This window comes from Arabidopsis lyrata (genome assembly GCF_000004255.2).
Source record: "Arabidopsis lyrata subsp. lyrata unplaced genomic scaffold ARALYscaffold_1, whole genome shotgun sequence".
Lineage (NCBI taxonomy): Eukaryota > Viridiplantae > Streptophyta > Magnoliopsida > Brassicales > Brassicaceae > Arabidopsis > Arabidopsis lyrata.
In genome coordinates this window covers 29,631,625-29,648,070 of record NW_003302555.1, presented here as the reverse complement: position 1 = coordinate 29,648,070, position 16,446 = coordinate 29,631,625, and the positions used below count along the sequence as shown (strand labels likewise).

The 16,446-nt window shown below is 38.0% G+C and overlaps 3 protein-coding genes across 4 annotated transcripts; 2 read left to right on the top strand and 1 right to left on the bottom strand.

Moving 5' to 3' along the window:
• The first annotated feature begins 3,580 nt into the window (after positions 1 to 3,580).
• Positions 3,581 to 5,957, top strand: LOC9327933 (NAC domain-containing protein 21/22). Its single transcript, XM_002894503.2, has 2 exons — positions 3,581 to 3,941; positions 5,018 to 5,957. Exons 1-2 carry the CDS (start codon positions 3,743 to 3,745, stop codon positions 5,773 to 5,775), a joined length of 957 nt encoding a protein of 318 aa, XP_002894549.1. The 5' UTR covers positions 3,581 to 3,742; the 3' UTR covers positions 5,776 to 5,957.
• Positions 5,683 to 8,697, bottom strand: LOC9330610 (renalase). Of its 2 annotated transcripts, XM_021013207.1 has the most exons (11): positions 8,501 to 8,697; positions 8,315 to 8,414; positions 8,030 to 8,210; positions 7,771 to 7,843; positions 7,502 to 7,681; positions 7,310 to 7,407; positions 7,064 to 7,152; positions 6,763 to 6,936; positions 6,521 to 6,692; positions 6,013 to 6,059; positions 5,683 to 5,771 (listed from the first exon to the last, which is right to left on the bottom strand). In XM_021013207.1, the coding sequence occupies exons 1-9, from the start codon at positions 8,586 to 8,588 to the stop codon at positions 6,521 to 6,523; spliced, it is 1,155 nt and encodes a 384-aa protein (XP_020868866.1). In that variant the 5' UTR covers positions 8,589 to 8,697; the 3' UTR covers positions 5,683 to 5,771; positions 6,013 to 6,059. The 2 variants fall into 2 exon arrangements, with proteins under 2 accessions (XP_020868866.1, XP_020868865.1); XM_021013206.1 differs by lacking the exons at positions 5,683 to 5,771; positions 6,013 to 6,059 and adding an exon at positions 6,304 to 6,383.
• A 1,105-nt stretch (positions 8,698 to 9,802) lies between these two features.
• Positions 9,803 to 16,405, top strand: LOC9327932 (histone acetyltransferase HAC4). Its single transcript, XM_002894502.2, has 15 exons — positions 9,803 to 9,981; positions 10,098 to 10,480; positions 10,577 to 10,813; positions 10,927 to 12,626; positions 12,791 to 13,087; positions 13,188 to 13,466; positions 13,614 to 13,742; positions 13,830 to 14,030; positions 14,129 to 14,271; positions 14,359 to 14,674; positions 14,753 to 14,892; positions 14,976 to 15,054; positions 15,142 to 15,546; positions 15,646 to 15,851; positions 15,949 to 16,405. The coding sequence occupies exons 1-15, from the start codon at positions 9,917 to 9,919 to the stop codon at positions 16,058 to 16,060; spliced, it is 4,692 nt and encodes a 1,563-aa protein (XP_002894548.1). The 5' UTR covers positions 9,803 to 9,916; the 3' UTR covers positions 16,061 to 16,405.
• The last annotated feature ends 41 nt before the right edge of the window (positions 16,406 to 16,446 follow it).

The window sequence follows — 16,446 nt, the reverse complement described above, 5'->3', positions numbered from 1 at the left end:
TACCAAATGGATGTTCACAACGCGTTTCTTCATGGTGATCTTGACGAAGAAGTTTACATGAAGCTTCCTCCTGGATTTCGTCATTCTCATCCTGATAAAGTGTGTCGACTTCGCAAATCTCTGTATGGATTGAAACAAGCTCCGCGTTGTTGGTTTAAAAAGTTGTCAGATTCTCTTCTCAAATTCGGGTTCGTACAATCTTATGATGATTACTCTTTATTTTCCTACACACATAAAGATATCGAACTCCGAGTGTTGATCTACGTTGATGATCTCTTGATTTGTGGTAATGATGGCTATATGCTTAAGAAGTTCAAAGAATACTTGGGTAAATGCTTTTCGATGAAAGATTTAGGCAAACCAAAGTATTTTCTTGGCATTGAAATCAGTCGAGGTCCTGAAGGAATTTTTTTGTCGCAACGCAAGTATGCGTTAGATATCATCGCCGATTGTGGGGTGCTTGGTTCACGGCCTTCTCCGACTCCTCTAGAGCAAAATCATCGCCTTGCCCGTGATGATGGTCCGTTACTCGCTGATCCTAAGCCATATCGGCGACTTGTTGGTCGTCTTTTGTATCTCTTACATACACGACCGGAGTTAAGTTACTCGGTTCATGTACTGTCCCAGTTCATGCAAGCCCCAAGGGAAGCTCATTGGGCTGCAGCGTTGCGTATTGTCAAGTTCTTGAAAGGGTTACCTGGACAAGGGATTCTTCTCAAGGCTGATAAAGATTTGTCTCTAACAGTTTATTGTGATTCTGATCATTCGTCTTGTCCCTTAACCCGCCGTTCTCTCAGTGCTTACATTGTCTTTCTAGGTGATTCTCCTATCTCTTGGAAAACCAAGAAACAAGAAACAGTCTCTTTTTCTTCCGCGGAGGCTGAATACAGGGCCATGGCAGCTGCATTAAAGGAAATCAAATGGATGCTCAAGTTGTTGAAAGGATTGGGAATTGAACATCGTCAACCGGTCCGTCTCTTCTGCGATAACAAGGCTGCTCTCCATATTGCTGCTAACCCGGTCTTTCACGAACGTACAAAACATGTTGAGAACGATTGTCATGCCGTCCGTGATGCCGTTCAAGATGGTACCATTTCCACTCATCATGTTCGCACGGAAGAGCAACTGGCGGATATTTTTACAAAAGCATTGGGTCGTAATCAGTTCGAGTTTTTAATGTCCAAGTTGGACGTTCAGAACCTTCACGCTCCAACGTGAGGGGGAGTATTACGGATAGAGTTTGGGCCACATGTTTAGGCCCGTAACTTATTGTTCAAGTCATAGTCGGTTGTTGTAAACCCTAGAGAGGTTCTCTATATAAGTCATTGTATCACATCTTAATAAATCAAGGGAGTTTAATACCTAGTTTTACAGCAATAAAGATTAACGTACGCACTTCGTATTGTCCATATTATGCTTTCTAATTTGGCATGAAACCGATAAAATGATATGAGAAAAAATATCTATAAACTCTATAAGTATGCATTACGTACACTTCATTAGTGTAACCTCAAAATGCAAATCTTAGTCCACAAATAAATTGGACTAAGAATTAAGAGTTAACGATATCTTTTTAAACTAAGAATATATTGCATTTTATGGTTATACCGATAAACTTGATATAAAAAGAATTAAAAGCTAATGATATACAAAGAAATTGATAAAACCATCTTTTCGTACCTAGCTTCTTTTCCACATTGATAAAAGATTACAAATCACATTCTATATATATATATAATTATGTTGTCATATATATCAAATTATCATACGGTTGTGTCTTTGTGGGTATTGATATTACTATTCTTCAATCGATTATGTAAAATGTATGTCAAGGAAATATCGGAAGTGACTCTTGGAGTGCCTTGCTATCTAACATAAAATCTAATATCTCAACCACCGGTCGAATATTTGTCTTGATTCAAAATTTAATCTTGGACATACATAAATAATAGCATGGCCTAGATTGCGATGTAAACCAAGGTATACATAAATAATAATCATAAATCATTCCAATCACAAAATATACATTTAATAATATACATTTAAAATATACATATAGTTGAATGATGCTTCACCTAATATGATATGAAGATGTATTTTCTCTTTTTGTTCGAAATCTAATCCGAATAAATTTATTTCGGTATGCATTGTATTTGTCTACGGTGATAAGCCATGCATGATCCGTTAGAGTTTAAACTTAGAACCCTCAGCCGAAAAAACCTACTAAAAAAGAAATAATTCGTATGCATGGGCTAAAACATACAATATTGTATCATAATGGAATGCACAATACCGCACATAATCCAAAAACTTTGGTTCTATCCAATCTAATAGATGAACTATAACTCCGATCGAAGTACATGGAAATTAAATAGAAACTCAAATAAGTTTTTGTCTCTATCCAATATTGTCAAAAAGTTAATAGAATCGAAGTAATTTGACCAAGTCCACTACAAACAAAGTTTTTGTTAGTTGTTGTTGTGGCCATCACTTCCACTTCTCCAATGTCACAAACGACAACATCGAACCCAATACCTTCACCACGCTTTCATTGAATCATACATTTATATATGGACCAGCTTCTTCTTCCTCTTCATTATTCCAATAATCTCATTTTCTCTTAACATAATCTTAATTAACATTCAATATCGTTATTGTAATCGGTCGGTAATAAAATCTTTCAGATTTTCCTTGGTTATTAAACGGCTACTAGCATGTAATGATCTGAGGTAATGGCGAAAATGACACTGGCTTTGTTTTATTCACGAGGCGCAACTATGCAATAGACGTATCCACAATTAATGGGCAAGTTTGAGTGTTTATATATCCAAAATCCATGTATAAAATGACCATTGGTTAATTAATTAGGAAAACTTATTCACCGAATTTATTAAACATATAAATCGTGGAATTTAGCATAGGGCAAGATGAATGGTCCACGTCTTTGGGCCACGCGGGCCTTTCAAATCCAGCTGTTCACATGAATTATTCTCATTTGATTTTACTCGGATTAGATTTGTTGTTTTAAAAACTAAGCAATTTGTGTGTCTATGACTACGACAAATGATTATACAATTCGCGTGTATTTAAAGACGGAGATTACAATGCGATACCATAAATAATAATCAGAAAAACTGACATGTGTTTCATAGTTATAAACTACTACTAAAACTATTTCGAAATAATTAAACCACGGAAAAAATAAATAAAATCAAAACATTATACTATAAGAAATGAATCAATGGAGGCTAGTATTACATTCTTTAATTGTTGTCTCCTGTTTCATGGCAGCCATCCCACTGTTTATGTATACAGAGAGCATAATTCATTATTAAAAAGTTAAAAACCATTTTGTAACAATTTATGAACATTTTCATTATCTTCTTATGCTTTTTTGTTACATTCAATAGTATAAATCACAGAGAATATCAACTTTTTCATATTCTATATATATGTATCCTCAACTATTATATCCATTTTATGTTCTTGGCAAAAATATGTGATTAATAATTGATTTGAAATGGAAATACTAACATACGTATTAAGTTTTTAAAATGATACTATATATAGAAGTTGACGGCTTGGGTGGACAATTACTACATAAACCAAGGGTCTTCGTCCTCGGACACACCCAAATGATCCCAATAATTATTCTTCTCTCTCCTTCTTTATCTTTCCTTTCCTCTTAACCATCCACTAATCAAATACTAAAACCTAAGAAATTAAGAGAGATTGATCAATTATGGAGACGGAAGAAGAGATGAAGGAAAGTAGTATAAGCATGGTGGAGGCAAAGTTACCACCAGGATTCAGATTTCACCCGAAGGACGACGAGCTTGTCTGCGATTACTTGATGAAACGATCGCTTCACAATAATCCTCGACCACCTCTCGTCTTGATCCAAGTCGACCTCAACAAGTGTGAGCCTTGGGACATCCCAAGTACGTGTTCTTTCATTCTTGATCATATATATCAATCTGTTATTAATTAATCCATATCTCTGTTTTACTTTGATATGGTTGGTCCATATTAAAGATTAGATTATGTCATGCTCTTCTTTCGTGTTCATGGTTTTATATAAACAAAACTTGAAGTTCGTTAATCCATATCAACAAAAACAAAAAGTTGGAACCAATAAACTTTAAGATGATGTCACCACATATTTTTTGCATTCAGTTTATATACAATGTAGTCTATTTATCACAAAATTTTTAAGTCTTTTCATTTCATCAGATGATTACAAGTTATAAAAAAAAAAAACATATATTACGTAATAATATGGAGATTTCGAGAGACAGAGATAATTATATATGAGAAGTTGACACTCTTGGCGTTATCCTCAACCAAATTTCTTGAAAATAAAGCTTTGGATAAAATAAAATAAGCTAGTAACGACGAAAAAGTCAATATCTCGATTTTGTTGGTTTATAGGCTTAGAGTGTGACATATTTTAAGTTTCAAAAAGTAAAATTCGTTGGGTTTGATCAAAATTAGTATTCTTATTCCCTCCTTTGCTTACGCCTCTAATGGGTCCTGATTAGTTTTCAAATCAAAGATAAATTGACCCTTCAACTACATAATAATTATTGAATGCTTAGTCGTCACTCATTTGATCAAAGATATTTTTCTTTATTCAAACAAAAATAAAATAAAATCAAAATCCTACTCATTTACACGCGTTGGATTTCTATTCGTTGTTTTGGTTGAAGAATCACATGTTGACATGCTTAGTTCAATCACTCACGGATGTCTATTGTATCTTATTATTGTAAATCCTAAAATAGCCGATATATTTGAACATGGAATATTTTAAAGAGAAAAAGATTTATCGTTATGAGATTTCAATAAACTTTTCTAGTTACATTCAACAGTATCTTCTAATATTTTTTTTTGTTGATTAACCGAGTTACGAAGCTAAATGCTTGTAAACAAAGAGACAAAATTTCTTCTATTGCGAGTCTTTCGAACCAAAAAGTTGGCTTGTAAACATGTTTGTGTGTATGTTTCAAATGATCAGAAATGGCATGCGTGGGAGGGAAGGATTGGTATTTCTATAGCCAAAGAGACCGGAAATACGCGACGGGGCTGAGAACAAACCGAGCAACGGCCACTGGATATTGGAAAGCTACCGGCAAAGACAGAGCCATTCTAAGAAAGGGTAAGCTTGTTGGGATGAGGAAGACATTGGTGTTCTATCAAGGTCGAGCTCCTCGAGGTCGTAAAACCGATTGGGTCATGCACGAATTCCGTCTCCAAGGATCTTATCATCCTCCCAATCAGGAAGACTGGGTCTTGTGTAGGGTGTTCCATAAGAATACGGAAGGAGTTATATGTAGAGACAACATGGGAAGCTGTTTCGATGAGACAGCCTCCGCATCTCTTCCTCCATTGATGGATCCTTACATCAACTTTGACCAAGAACCCTCTTCTTACCTCAGTGATGATCATCACTTCATCATCAATGAGCACGTACCCTGCTTCTCCAATTTGTCACAGAACCAAACCTTAAACGCAAACCTTACCACCTCAGTCTCTGAACTCAAGATTCCATGCAAGAACCCTAACCCTTTGTTTACTGGTGGTTCAGCTCCAGCTACGCTCACAGGCCTCGACTCGTTCTGTTCTTCAGATCAGATGGTTCTCAGAGCTCTACTCAGTCAGCTCACTAAGATCGATGGAAGCCTCGGGGCTAAAGAATCACAGAGTTATGGAGAAGGTAGCTCGGAGAGCCTGTTGACCGACATTGGTATTCCAAGCAGTGCTTGGAATTGCTGATGATCGAGTGTAACCAGAGTTACTATTGCTATATATTGGAACAATTCTTCGGGGGGAAATAACGTGAGCGTGTCTGATTGTACAAAACATTTCCTCACCCTTGTACCCAGTAGATTCATGTAAAATACCACTTATGACGTTATACATATATATATATTTCATCGTAGTTCCATTTGTTTCAAGGTATTAGGGACCTCTAGAACGATTGATCAATAAGATAATATGAAACATCACTACCTGTGGACATGATGGGATAGGTGATTGCATAGCCAAGGCAGTGGTTCCTGAAACAGTATTTGAATAAATCAAAATCAATTTTCGGAACAAAAACCTTAGAATAACAAGTTTTCTCGGTAGGCACATATATTGAATCCTTTGAGTCTACCAATGCACATAAATTCATCAACGCAAAGGCATTGTCCGGTATGCACATCAAATAAGCAGAAACTGTCAGGATAATTTACATTGCTTAATTTCGTAGATGTTGCCAATCGAATCCATCAATAAGCACTGCGAATGACACTTTCATCGATAGAACTGCGCTGGCTATCATTTCTCAAGGAACAAAGTAGAGATTTAGGAAGATCACATGATATTCCGATATGTATCTGTTTCATCGGCGGATAGAGTTCACGAAGAAGATTGTCATAGTCATTTTACATGATTCTAGTAGAATCTTTATATAAATGTATATATTACTCTGTTTCGAGGTATTGGGGATAAACTCAATATGGTACCTCCGTACCTATAAGCAGCTAGAAGTCTGCAAAAGCTTTGACGTTGCAGCTAAGCCACTGAGAATGGCACCTTCGACATTTGGGCTGACACAGAAATCTCCACAGATTGCTAGATTCCTGTTTCTATCCCAAAGGCACCTCTCCTCTACGGCTATGCTTTTGGCTGGAAACGCACTTCCCCTAGAGACAACAGATCATTGAGCTGACAAGCGAAGCGATTAACAGAAGGACTAAGAGTCAGGACGCTTACCATCTGTGGGCTTTCATGAAAAAGGGGAGAGAACTAACAAGGCCTGAGCACTGAAACTCTTTGAACATCTCTTCAGATATTTTGTTTAGTGTTTCACTTGATAGCTTTTGGAGGCCGGTCTTGGCTATAACACTGTTGGCATAGTCTGGAGTAGAATGCAGTATCCATCTTTCACTAAAAAAATCAAGATAACAACACTCAGAATTTAGAACACTGAAACAATCTTACCCCATACGTTTGGTTGCAACTTCTCAAATACTCTAATTTTACATTTAAAATGTTTTGGTTAGTGAAGTGATACCTATCAGTAGACCGTCCAGGCTTGGTGCTATCACAATGAGCCCAGCTCAAAATCTCTGAATTCTTGAAAGATAAGCCTTTTACTGGTATCTGATTCAAAAATCATAGAATATGCAAAACGACAGAAATTAGATAAGGCTTTCACTAGATTACTGTTTCTGCAAGCTTATGTAGATGAACCCAAATACTTTGGTTAGTGGATTGATCAACCAACATTGATTACAGACTGGACAAGCAAATATCTTACCGAAGACAACGGCTCCTTGAAAGCTAGCATAAGAGAGAAGCATGGTAGAACAGGAATATTTTGCAGCTTAGTCGCCAACTCTGGGACTAGACTTAAGTCTGTGTTATGAAAACAAATAAAAGTGAATAGAGATAAATGTGATATAGCATTGAAAGGGCAACTCTAGGAGGACTATGTTTGTGCGAGTCTTACCCAGTGGCGGTGGGAGTCCGGTTACTTGAGTAAACCTTGGAGAAACAATGTTTTTATCTGATGCAACCACTCCATAGAAACGACCCAAATTATCTCCTTTTGAATCAGTCAACAACCATGGTATCTCTTCTTCCAACCATTCCAGCTTGGCAATACCAGTTCCAAACATAGTTTTAACACCTACAATGTTGATCACGGAGTTGATTACAGAGACTGATGTTTCAGAGATTTGAGTTCAATCTCTGGACTAGAAAGATTAGGAAAAGTACCAGACTCGTGACACAAGGCCTTAGATATAGAGTTCATGCCCGGAACACCCACATACTTCTTTGCATCCCCTTCCTAGACAGTTAAACACATTAAGCTAAAATAAAACCTCAAACTCCGAGATGAATCATTAAAACTACTTGGTAGTATCAATCAATCGCAGTATCAAGTATCTTCCAAATACATATACTGAAACAAGTAGATCACACTTCATAATCTACTAAAGTTTTAAAATAAGCACAAAGACTGATGTTTCAAAACCTGTTGGATGCCAAGAAACTTGTTGAAGGCACAATCGAAACTCCCAAAAACTTGTTTCCATTCAGAAACAAAACCTCTGGACTCCCACTCATGAACAAGAGCCATTGCATCAGAGTTGCCCACACAGAAAAATGGAGCTCCATGGTCGAACATCAACTCCTTCCCATCTTCTCCAATCTCTCTGCTTAAACGAGATATCATTCAAAGTTAAAACAACACTTTTCAGGTGAAAAGGAACAATCTTTATCAAAAGACTCGGAACGTGTAATTTGGGAGAAAAGGAACCTTCTTTGAGACATGCGTCCACCAGGTCCACGACCCGAGTCGAAGATAGTGACGGAGACGCCATTCCTTGCCAGAGTCGATGCACACACGGCTCCAGAAACTGCTCCGATTTGAATAATTGAAAACTTATATTTTCATGAATGAAACCCGAAAACGAAATCTAAGAACGAAATTGAGAAATCCCACTTCCGCTGCCGATAACGGCGACCTTCATTGCGACGGCAACGGTGCTCATTTGTTTCCTAATCGCCGGCGAAATTGTTGTGGCTGCCATCGGTTTGCACTCTGATTATAAACAGAACTATGTCTCGTTTACTATTTTCGCTATCCAACTGCGTCCCGTTTTCGAAAATCTAAAAACGACAGCTCGTTAAAAGGTCACCTTTCTGGGCTTTTGCTTTGTGTAGTTTACTTAGCCTGAGCTTTCGGTTAACCGTTCGGCCTATTCGGTTTCAAGATTTAGTATCTATTCAGATATTTTAAAATTTTGGTTCGGTTTCGGTTCTTTCGGTTTTAAAATTTAGTATCCATTCGGTTATTTTGCTTATGATATTTTCGGATATTTCGGTTATTTTTTGAGTATTTTCGAATATTTTTGGATATATTTCGGTTATTTTCGAGTATTTTAACTATTTTTACATATTTTCAAGTATTTTTGATTATTTGGTCTATAAATAACAAATTATTTTGAAAATATAATTGTATTTCGAATATTTCGGTTATCCGAAATATTTAGGTTCGGTACCGATTCGGTTACGGTTATTTCGGTTATTAAATTTACTATCCATTCGGTTATTTTTAAACTTTCGGTTAGGTTCGGTTCGATTTTTTTAACTTCGGTTTCGGTTCGGTTTATTTGCCCAGGCCTAAGTTTACTGTTAAAGAAATGGGTATCTAGCTTGGGCAAAGAAGAAATCTTTATTTTGCTTTCATTTTTGTATGTGCGTTTTTTTTATTGCTTAAGAGTTTGATCTGTCTTGCGTGGTTTCTTGTTTGTATCTCTCAAGTTTTGTTTAGAATGATAGGTTCAGAAAAAAATCATTATTTATTGATCTATTACTATCTAAAACATAAAACCAAAACCAAACCTATCTTGGTGAAAAGATCTCATAACTCTCTCCAAAGAAGCCCATGTCTCTCACACAAACCTTTAAGCTCTTCTCCTTCCCACTTTTATTTGTCAATCTCTCACACAAACAACTAAATAATAATTCGATTGTATTTAGTTTTCAACTCTTTTTTTTTTTTTTTTTTGTACTAGTTGGTTGGGCCTGAAGTCTTAAAAAAAAAATATAACAACATAACTTTCCTAGTCAAACTAGTTTGATTTTGTCAACTAAATAAATAAATAAAGGGCTTGATTGATTTAATTTTGGATATAAAAGACAAATCCCTATTCCTCCCATTGTTCCCCGTCACCGACCAAGACCATCCTTTGTTTCTTTGGTCGTCTTCGTTCGTTCTCGCTGACTGTTTTTTTGGCTAATTAATCAAAATTGCGAACTCAATTTTGCTTGCTCAGGTTTTCTTTTGTATCCTTTGTCGATCAACAATGTCTTAGCTAGGGGAGGCTTTGGTCACATGCTCTGTTGAAAGAAAAATATGAATAATAATGTTCCTCAGAACTCTGTTGCTGTTGCGAGACGCACTGCTTTAAGAAATAGAATGTAACATAATCATCTTCGCTCTCTCTTTATTGCCCTTATTATACATATGTTGTCTCATCCCATGATCTAATCTTTAATTTGCTCAATTAACCATCATATATTGTTTATTTCTCCAGTTATGCTATCGTAAAACACAAGCAGCAGCAGCAGCATCAAATCTTTCTACACAAGAAGAATCAGCAGCCCACGCAAGATGCTATCTTAGAGAAGCAGGATCAAAAGTGTATTGCCGCAACAAGAATGATTGAGGAAAAACTCCTCAAGTCTTCCCGATCATTTGATGAGTACTCCGATTTAACAACTTTTGACGCTCGTGTACAAACTATGTTGCAACAGCTTGGAACAATCCTTTCTCAGCGGCGTGCTGCCATGAATAATGGAGGGGCTCAATGTATTACACCTACCCGCGCGGTCCATACTTCCACGAGCGTTAGTAACAACTCTTTCCAATCCGGAAGAAGCCTTGTGCCAATTAATTGCACCACTGCAGCAGCTGGAGGTACGTACACATCTTTGATCTCTCCTGATTCTTTTTCAACATATACGACTGACATGTTGTTCTTTACTTTTTGACTCTATACCTTATCATCTGCAGGATTATTTTCTATTGGGCCTGACATGCACACACACCATTCTACTGGTGCTAATCACCAGATGGTTGAAGTTAATAGGCCAAATATGAACCAAATTACTTGTGGGATCTCTAGTCCTCTGATTACTGGATTTAACGGCAACTGTGTACCAGTTTCTGCTAATATACCCATGACTTCTCAAGACCTCTTCAATGCTACACTTCTCAACTGTGTACCACCTGATCAGTCACACATGCATAGTAATCTCTCTCCCTATCTCTATCTATCTATATATCTCTTTTCGCTTTCACTCTTCTGTTATGCAATTCATGTAATGGTATGTTTCTTACAAGTTGCTTTCTCCCATGTGAAGGATACTCAATGAGCAACGTTGCTTCTTTTGGTCAAAGTAATCCCTATCCCTGTGGAATTGTTGTGTCATCTAGCTCAATGGCAGTTTCTCAGAATTCAACTCCATGGAACCCCAATCCTATGCAGGGACTTGACGCTACCGTCACAAGTTATCACTCAAACCTGCAACCAATGCAACAAACCCCATTGCCAAAACGTCAACTACATCATCCGCTTTGGAATACTAATTTCCAATCTGCTCCCAATAACAGAGAAAACTTGCCTCAGGTCAGTCAACAACTCTTAAATCATGGGTCTCACCAGCACCGAGGACAACACTCCCAAAATCTTTATCCTGGCCAACTCCAGAACCAAGATCATTTACTTCCCAATCTGACTCAGCAAGCTATGGCTTTAGCTGCTCCTGTCATGCATGTACCAAGCTTGGAATCCTACGAAGAAGCTCTTCAGAAACATGCTACTAAAAATGGATTCAAACCATCCAAGTTGCAGTGCCAACAGACTGCTGTTCAAGACCATTACATTGGTGCTCAAAGTGTATCTGTCCACAGTAGTCAGATGAATTCTTCTCCATCTTTGCAACCACATCCTCATCAAAAGCAGTCGGAATCAATCCCGGTTCAAAGGCAGACATCTCTACAGAACTCAACTGAAATATTACAAAACAATAATGGACAGAGAGAACATACTCATATGCAGCCTGAACCTGTCCATCGTGTCTCATCTCCAATAGCGCCTATAAACAGTCAAACTGTTTCTCCTAGAAATACTGTTGAGAGGAAACGTCCTCGGGATGGAAACGATACATCAAGTAAACAGGTTAATGAAGATTGTGGTCAAACGTCTTCGAACACCGTTCTGCGGTGGATTCCGTTTATGTTCCATGCACGTCATTGCAAGGCTAAGAAAGATAAGTGTGCGAGCAAGTTTTGCTTTCAAGCCAGAAAGATAGTGAAACATATAGACTGCTGCAAGGTCCCTAACTGCAAATATAGATATTGTCTTGGTACTCGGATGTGGTTAGATCATTTCAAGCAGTGCAAAAGCATATCGTGCCGTACCTGTGTAGCTGTCAGAGAATACATGGAAAAGAATAAATACACAATTGTACCTCTCCGTAGAGCTAAGTGTAGCTCAGCTAGTTCGAAATGTCAACCCAAGAAATCCTCAAAATCCAGGAAAGCATATAAAAAAGGAGGTGCTGAAGCTCCATCTGTTGATGCTGATCTGCAACGCTCAATCAAGCGCCCAAAATTACAGCGACCCTCCCAAAATATCACTCCCGAGACGAAGAGCATTTCGGTGACAGGATGTGGTGTTGTTTGTAAACCTCATTCCTTAATGAATATGCAAGAGAAAGATGGTTTGCAAAGCCTCAAAGTTGAGGCTATGCCTATGGACATAGATGTTCCTGATGCTTCTGAGATTCCCGTTACCAGGGAGCTGGTGAAACATGTTGCTGAAGATACTCCCAAGGGTAATAATTGTGGTGGTTTTGTTATGGATGAAAAAACTAGTTGCTTATTGGCACAAGGGAAATCCAAATGTATGAATGAAATGAGTGCACCAAAGGAAGAGAATGTGAAACAGTCTGTGGAAGTTGTAGATGCGTCTAAGATGGAAATCTCCTCACTTGTTGAATTGTTTACTCCTGAGCAAGTAAAGGAGCATATCCGCAGTCTTCGTCAGTGGGTAGGACAGGTAAACATTCAGATTTTAAAACTTCACTTCTTGTTTAACCTTTCTTGGTTTTCACAAGGTCTAATTTTTCCTACTCTGTATCCTTGTTCTGTTTTTTGTTTCTTTGAAAGTAACTAAGAATGCACGATACTAATTTTTTTGTTTCTTTGTAATTCTATTTTCAGAGTAAAACCAAGGCAGACAAAAACAAAGCAATGGGGTGCTCCATGTCTGTGAATTCTTGTCAGTTATGTGCTGTTGAGTGGCTTGTATTTGAGCCAGTACCTCTCTACTGCTCACCTTGTGGTATACGCATCAAGAAAAATGCCTTGCACTATAGTATTGCGGCTGGTGAGTCAAGGCATTATGTCTGTGCACCTTGCTACAATGAAGCGCGTGAAAACTTGGTTTTTCTTGATGGAACTTCTATACCGAAAACAAGGCTTGAGAAAAAGAAAAATGATGAACAAGTTCCGGAAGGGGTATGTATGCCTCATGATTTCTGAAATTTGCTTCTTCCTTTGTTTTTTTTTTTTTTTTTTTTTTTTTTTGTGTCTGAACCAAACCAATGGTTTTATGCAGTGGGTGCAATGTGATAAGTGTGAAGCATGGCAGCATCAAATTTGTGCTTTGTTCAACAGCCGAAGAAATCATGGAGAAACCACCAAGTACACTTGCCCTAATTGCTATATACAAGAGGTGGAACAAAGAGAAAGAAGACCATTACCACTAAGTGCTGTTCCGGGGGCAACAAATTTACCAGTTACTGCTCTTAGCAACCATCTAGAGGAGCGGTTATTCAAAAAGTTGAGGGAGGAAAGACAAGAGAGGGCTAGACTTCAAGGAAAAACTTATGAGGAGGTGATCTCTAACTCTTTAAGGCTGTCAACTGTTTTATGCTTTTGTTCCTTTACGATACATGAGCTTTAGGTTCACTTGAACAGCCTGGAGCAAATTTTGTCTAGAAACAGTTATAATAACCATCTACCTTCATTATTGATATATCAGGTCCCTGGAGCTGAATCACTTACTGTCAGAGTTGTGGCATCGGTTGATAAAGTATTAGAAGTAAAGCAACGTTTCCTTGAGCTTTTCCGAGAAAAAAATTATCCAACTGAGTTCCCTTATAAATCCAAGGTAACAATGGTTCATGGTTTTGGTTCTTATTCATTTTCATGATGCTTGTTTGGCACTTCAAAGAGATATTTTCTTTATATGTTTCAGGCCATTTTGCTGTTTCAGAAGATTGAAAATGTGGAAGTATGCTTATTTGGTATGTTCGTCCAGGAATTTGGGACAGACTCTGGACCTCCCAATGAGCGGCGGGTATACCTTTCTTATCTGGACTCTGTTAAGTATTTCAGACCTGAGGTTCGAACTGTGTCTGGAGAAGCCCTTCGCACCTTTGTGTACCATGAAATTCTGGTAAGCCATTTTATCTCTAATCCCATCTTCTTTAGGTTTTGTGTTTTGCTTCACGAGTACACGAAACTTATCATCATGGACTTGTTACGAATTTGCAGATTGGTTATCTCGATTATTGTAAGAAACGTGGTTTTACAAGCTGCTATATATGGGCATGTCCTCCACTTAAGGGTGAAGATTACATTCTTTATTGTCATCCTGAAATCCAGAAGACTCCAAAGACTGACAAACTAAGGGAATGGTATGAGACCGCGACTGTTTTGTTTTTACTTGTTTGTCAAGTGTTATGGACATTTTGTTGGCACTAATCACATTCCTACCTTTTCAGGTATTTGGCAATGTTAAGAAAAGCTTCAAAAGAAGATGTGGTCGTTGAATGCACAAACCTCTACAATCATTTTTTTGTCCAGTCTGGTGAATGTAGAGCTAATGTAACTGCTGCAAGGTTGCCATATTTTGATGGAGACTACTGGCCAAGTGCTGCTGAGGATTTACTACGCCAAATGAACCAAGAAGATGATGGTGAGACAAAGTTAAATAGAAAAGGATTGACCAAAAAGGTCATATCGAAAAGAGCCCTAAAAGCCGTTGGCCAGTTGGACCTTTCTCTTAATGCCTCCAAGGATCGACTTATGATGCAAAAAGTAACTTCTCATTTCTCTATTCCACTATTATGATCTTGCTTCCACTAGCTTTTATTTATTTGTTCTGTTTTTCTGTAGCTCGGTGAGACCATTTGTCCGATGAAGGAAGATTTTATAATGGTTCATTTGCAACATTGCTGCAAGCATTGTACCACTCTCATGGTATCTGGAAACCGGTGGGTCTGCAATCATTGCAAGAATTTTCAGATCTGTGACAAGTAAGATCTCTGCTACATATGATCATACTCAGGCTATATAATACTTCAAATCATTCAACTTAACAACCGTCTTTCAACCATAGGTGTAATGAAGTGGAACAGAACCGCATAAATATAGAGAGACATCCGATTAATCAGAAAGAGAAACACGCGCTATTTCCCGTAAGTTTCTAATGGTGGTTAGAGATTTAAGAGTTTCATTCTCTCCTTTTTGTATCTTGGAAACTGACAAGGTGTGGATCTTTGCAGGTGGCCATCAAAGACGTTCCCGTCAAGATTGAGGACACAGATGACAACCTGGAGAGCGAATTCTTTGATAACAGACAAGCTTTCTTGAATCTTTGCCAAGGAAATAACTATCAGTACGACACTCTAAGGTGGGCCAAACATTCTTCCATGATGATTCTCTATCATCTTCACAACCCAACTGCCCCTGCATTTGCTACATTTTGCACCATCTGCCAACAAGAAGTTGAAAACTCTCAAGGCTGGCACTGTGAAGTTTGTCCGGGCTATGATGTCTGCAGTGCCTGTTACTCGAAGGCGTCTATCAACCATTCACATAACCTGATAAACCGTTCATCTTCTACCGAGAGTCCTGTTGTACAAGAGAACAGGCAAGCTAGTCAAAATTATCAAGTCCAGCTAGAGAAGGTATTTTCTAATACGCCATTACCTATATTGAGATTGTTTATGTGTGTGTAGCTTCTAGAAACAGAGTAATAAAGCTCGGTGGTTTGTTGATATTTGCAGTTAAAAGAAGTGCTGGTACATGTAGCTGCATGCCGCTCTACACTGTGCCAATATCAAGGTTGTCGTAAGTTTAAGACCTTCTTCAGACATTGTATAGCATGTAAGACTGGTCCTGGACGTTGCCCCCATTGTAAGAGAGTTTGGAATCTCCTCAGACTCCATGCCCGCAGCTGTAGAGATTCCCAATGCACTGTCCCCAAATGCAGGTACGTAGAGAGTTTCACATGCTTTTACACTGATTAAACAACTTTTTATATATAGATAGATAGCTAACTCGTAAGTGTTGCATCTCCGTTTTAACAGAGATTTCAGAGAGATTAGTAGTAGGCAGCAGCAGCAGTCGGACAAAAGGCGTAGAGCTGCTGTAATGGAGATGATGCGGGAAAGGGCCGCTGAAGCCACCCGCACTGGCTAACTCATCTGGTCAATGGAGGGTTGGGATTCAGTTGGTTTCTGACAGGCGATTAAACAAGAAGAGATTCATTTGTAGACTATTGCATAGAATTAAAGGAAGACTAGAAGCAAAAGGAGGAGCTTTTTCGTCTCTTCAGCAGATAGCTAACTATAAGTTAAAGATTAGAGGAGGTACATAGGAAGGTATATATTTGCCAAATATAAGATGTCGGTTGCGGTGGATTTTTTTGAATTTGAAATCTCTTTCATATTCTTTGTATTGGCTGCAAAATTCCATCTTCTTTGTTGATTGATTCTTTTGTAAATAACTATAGGAATTTGGCAATATACTTCTTTCATTGGATCATATAGTAAACACAAGTACACAAAAATAGACCTGAAGTTTTA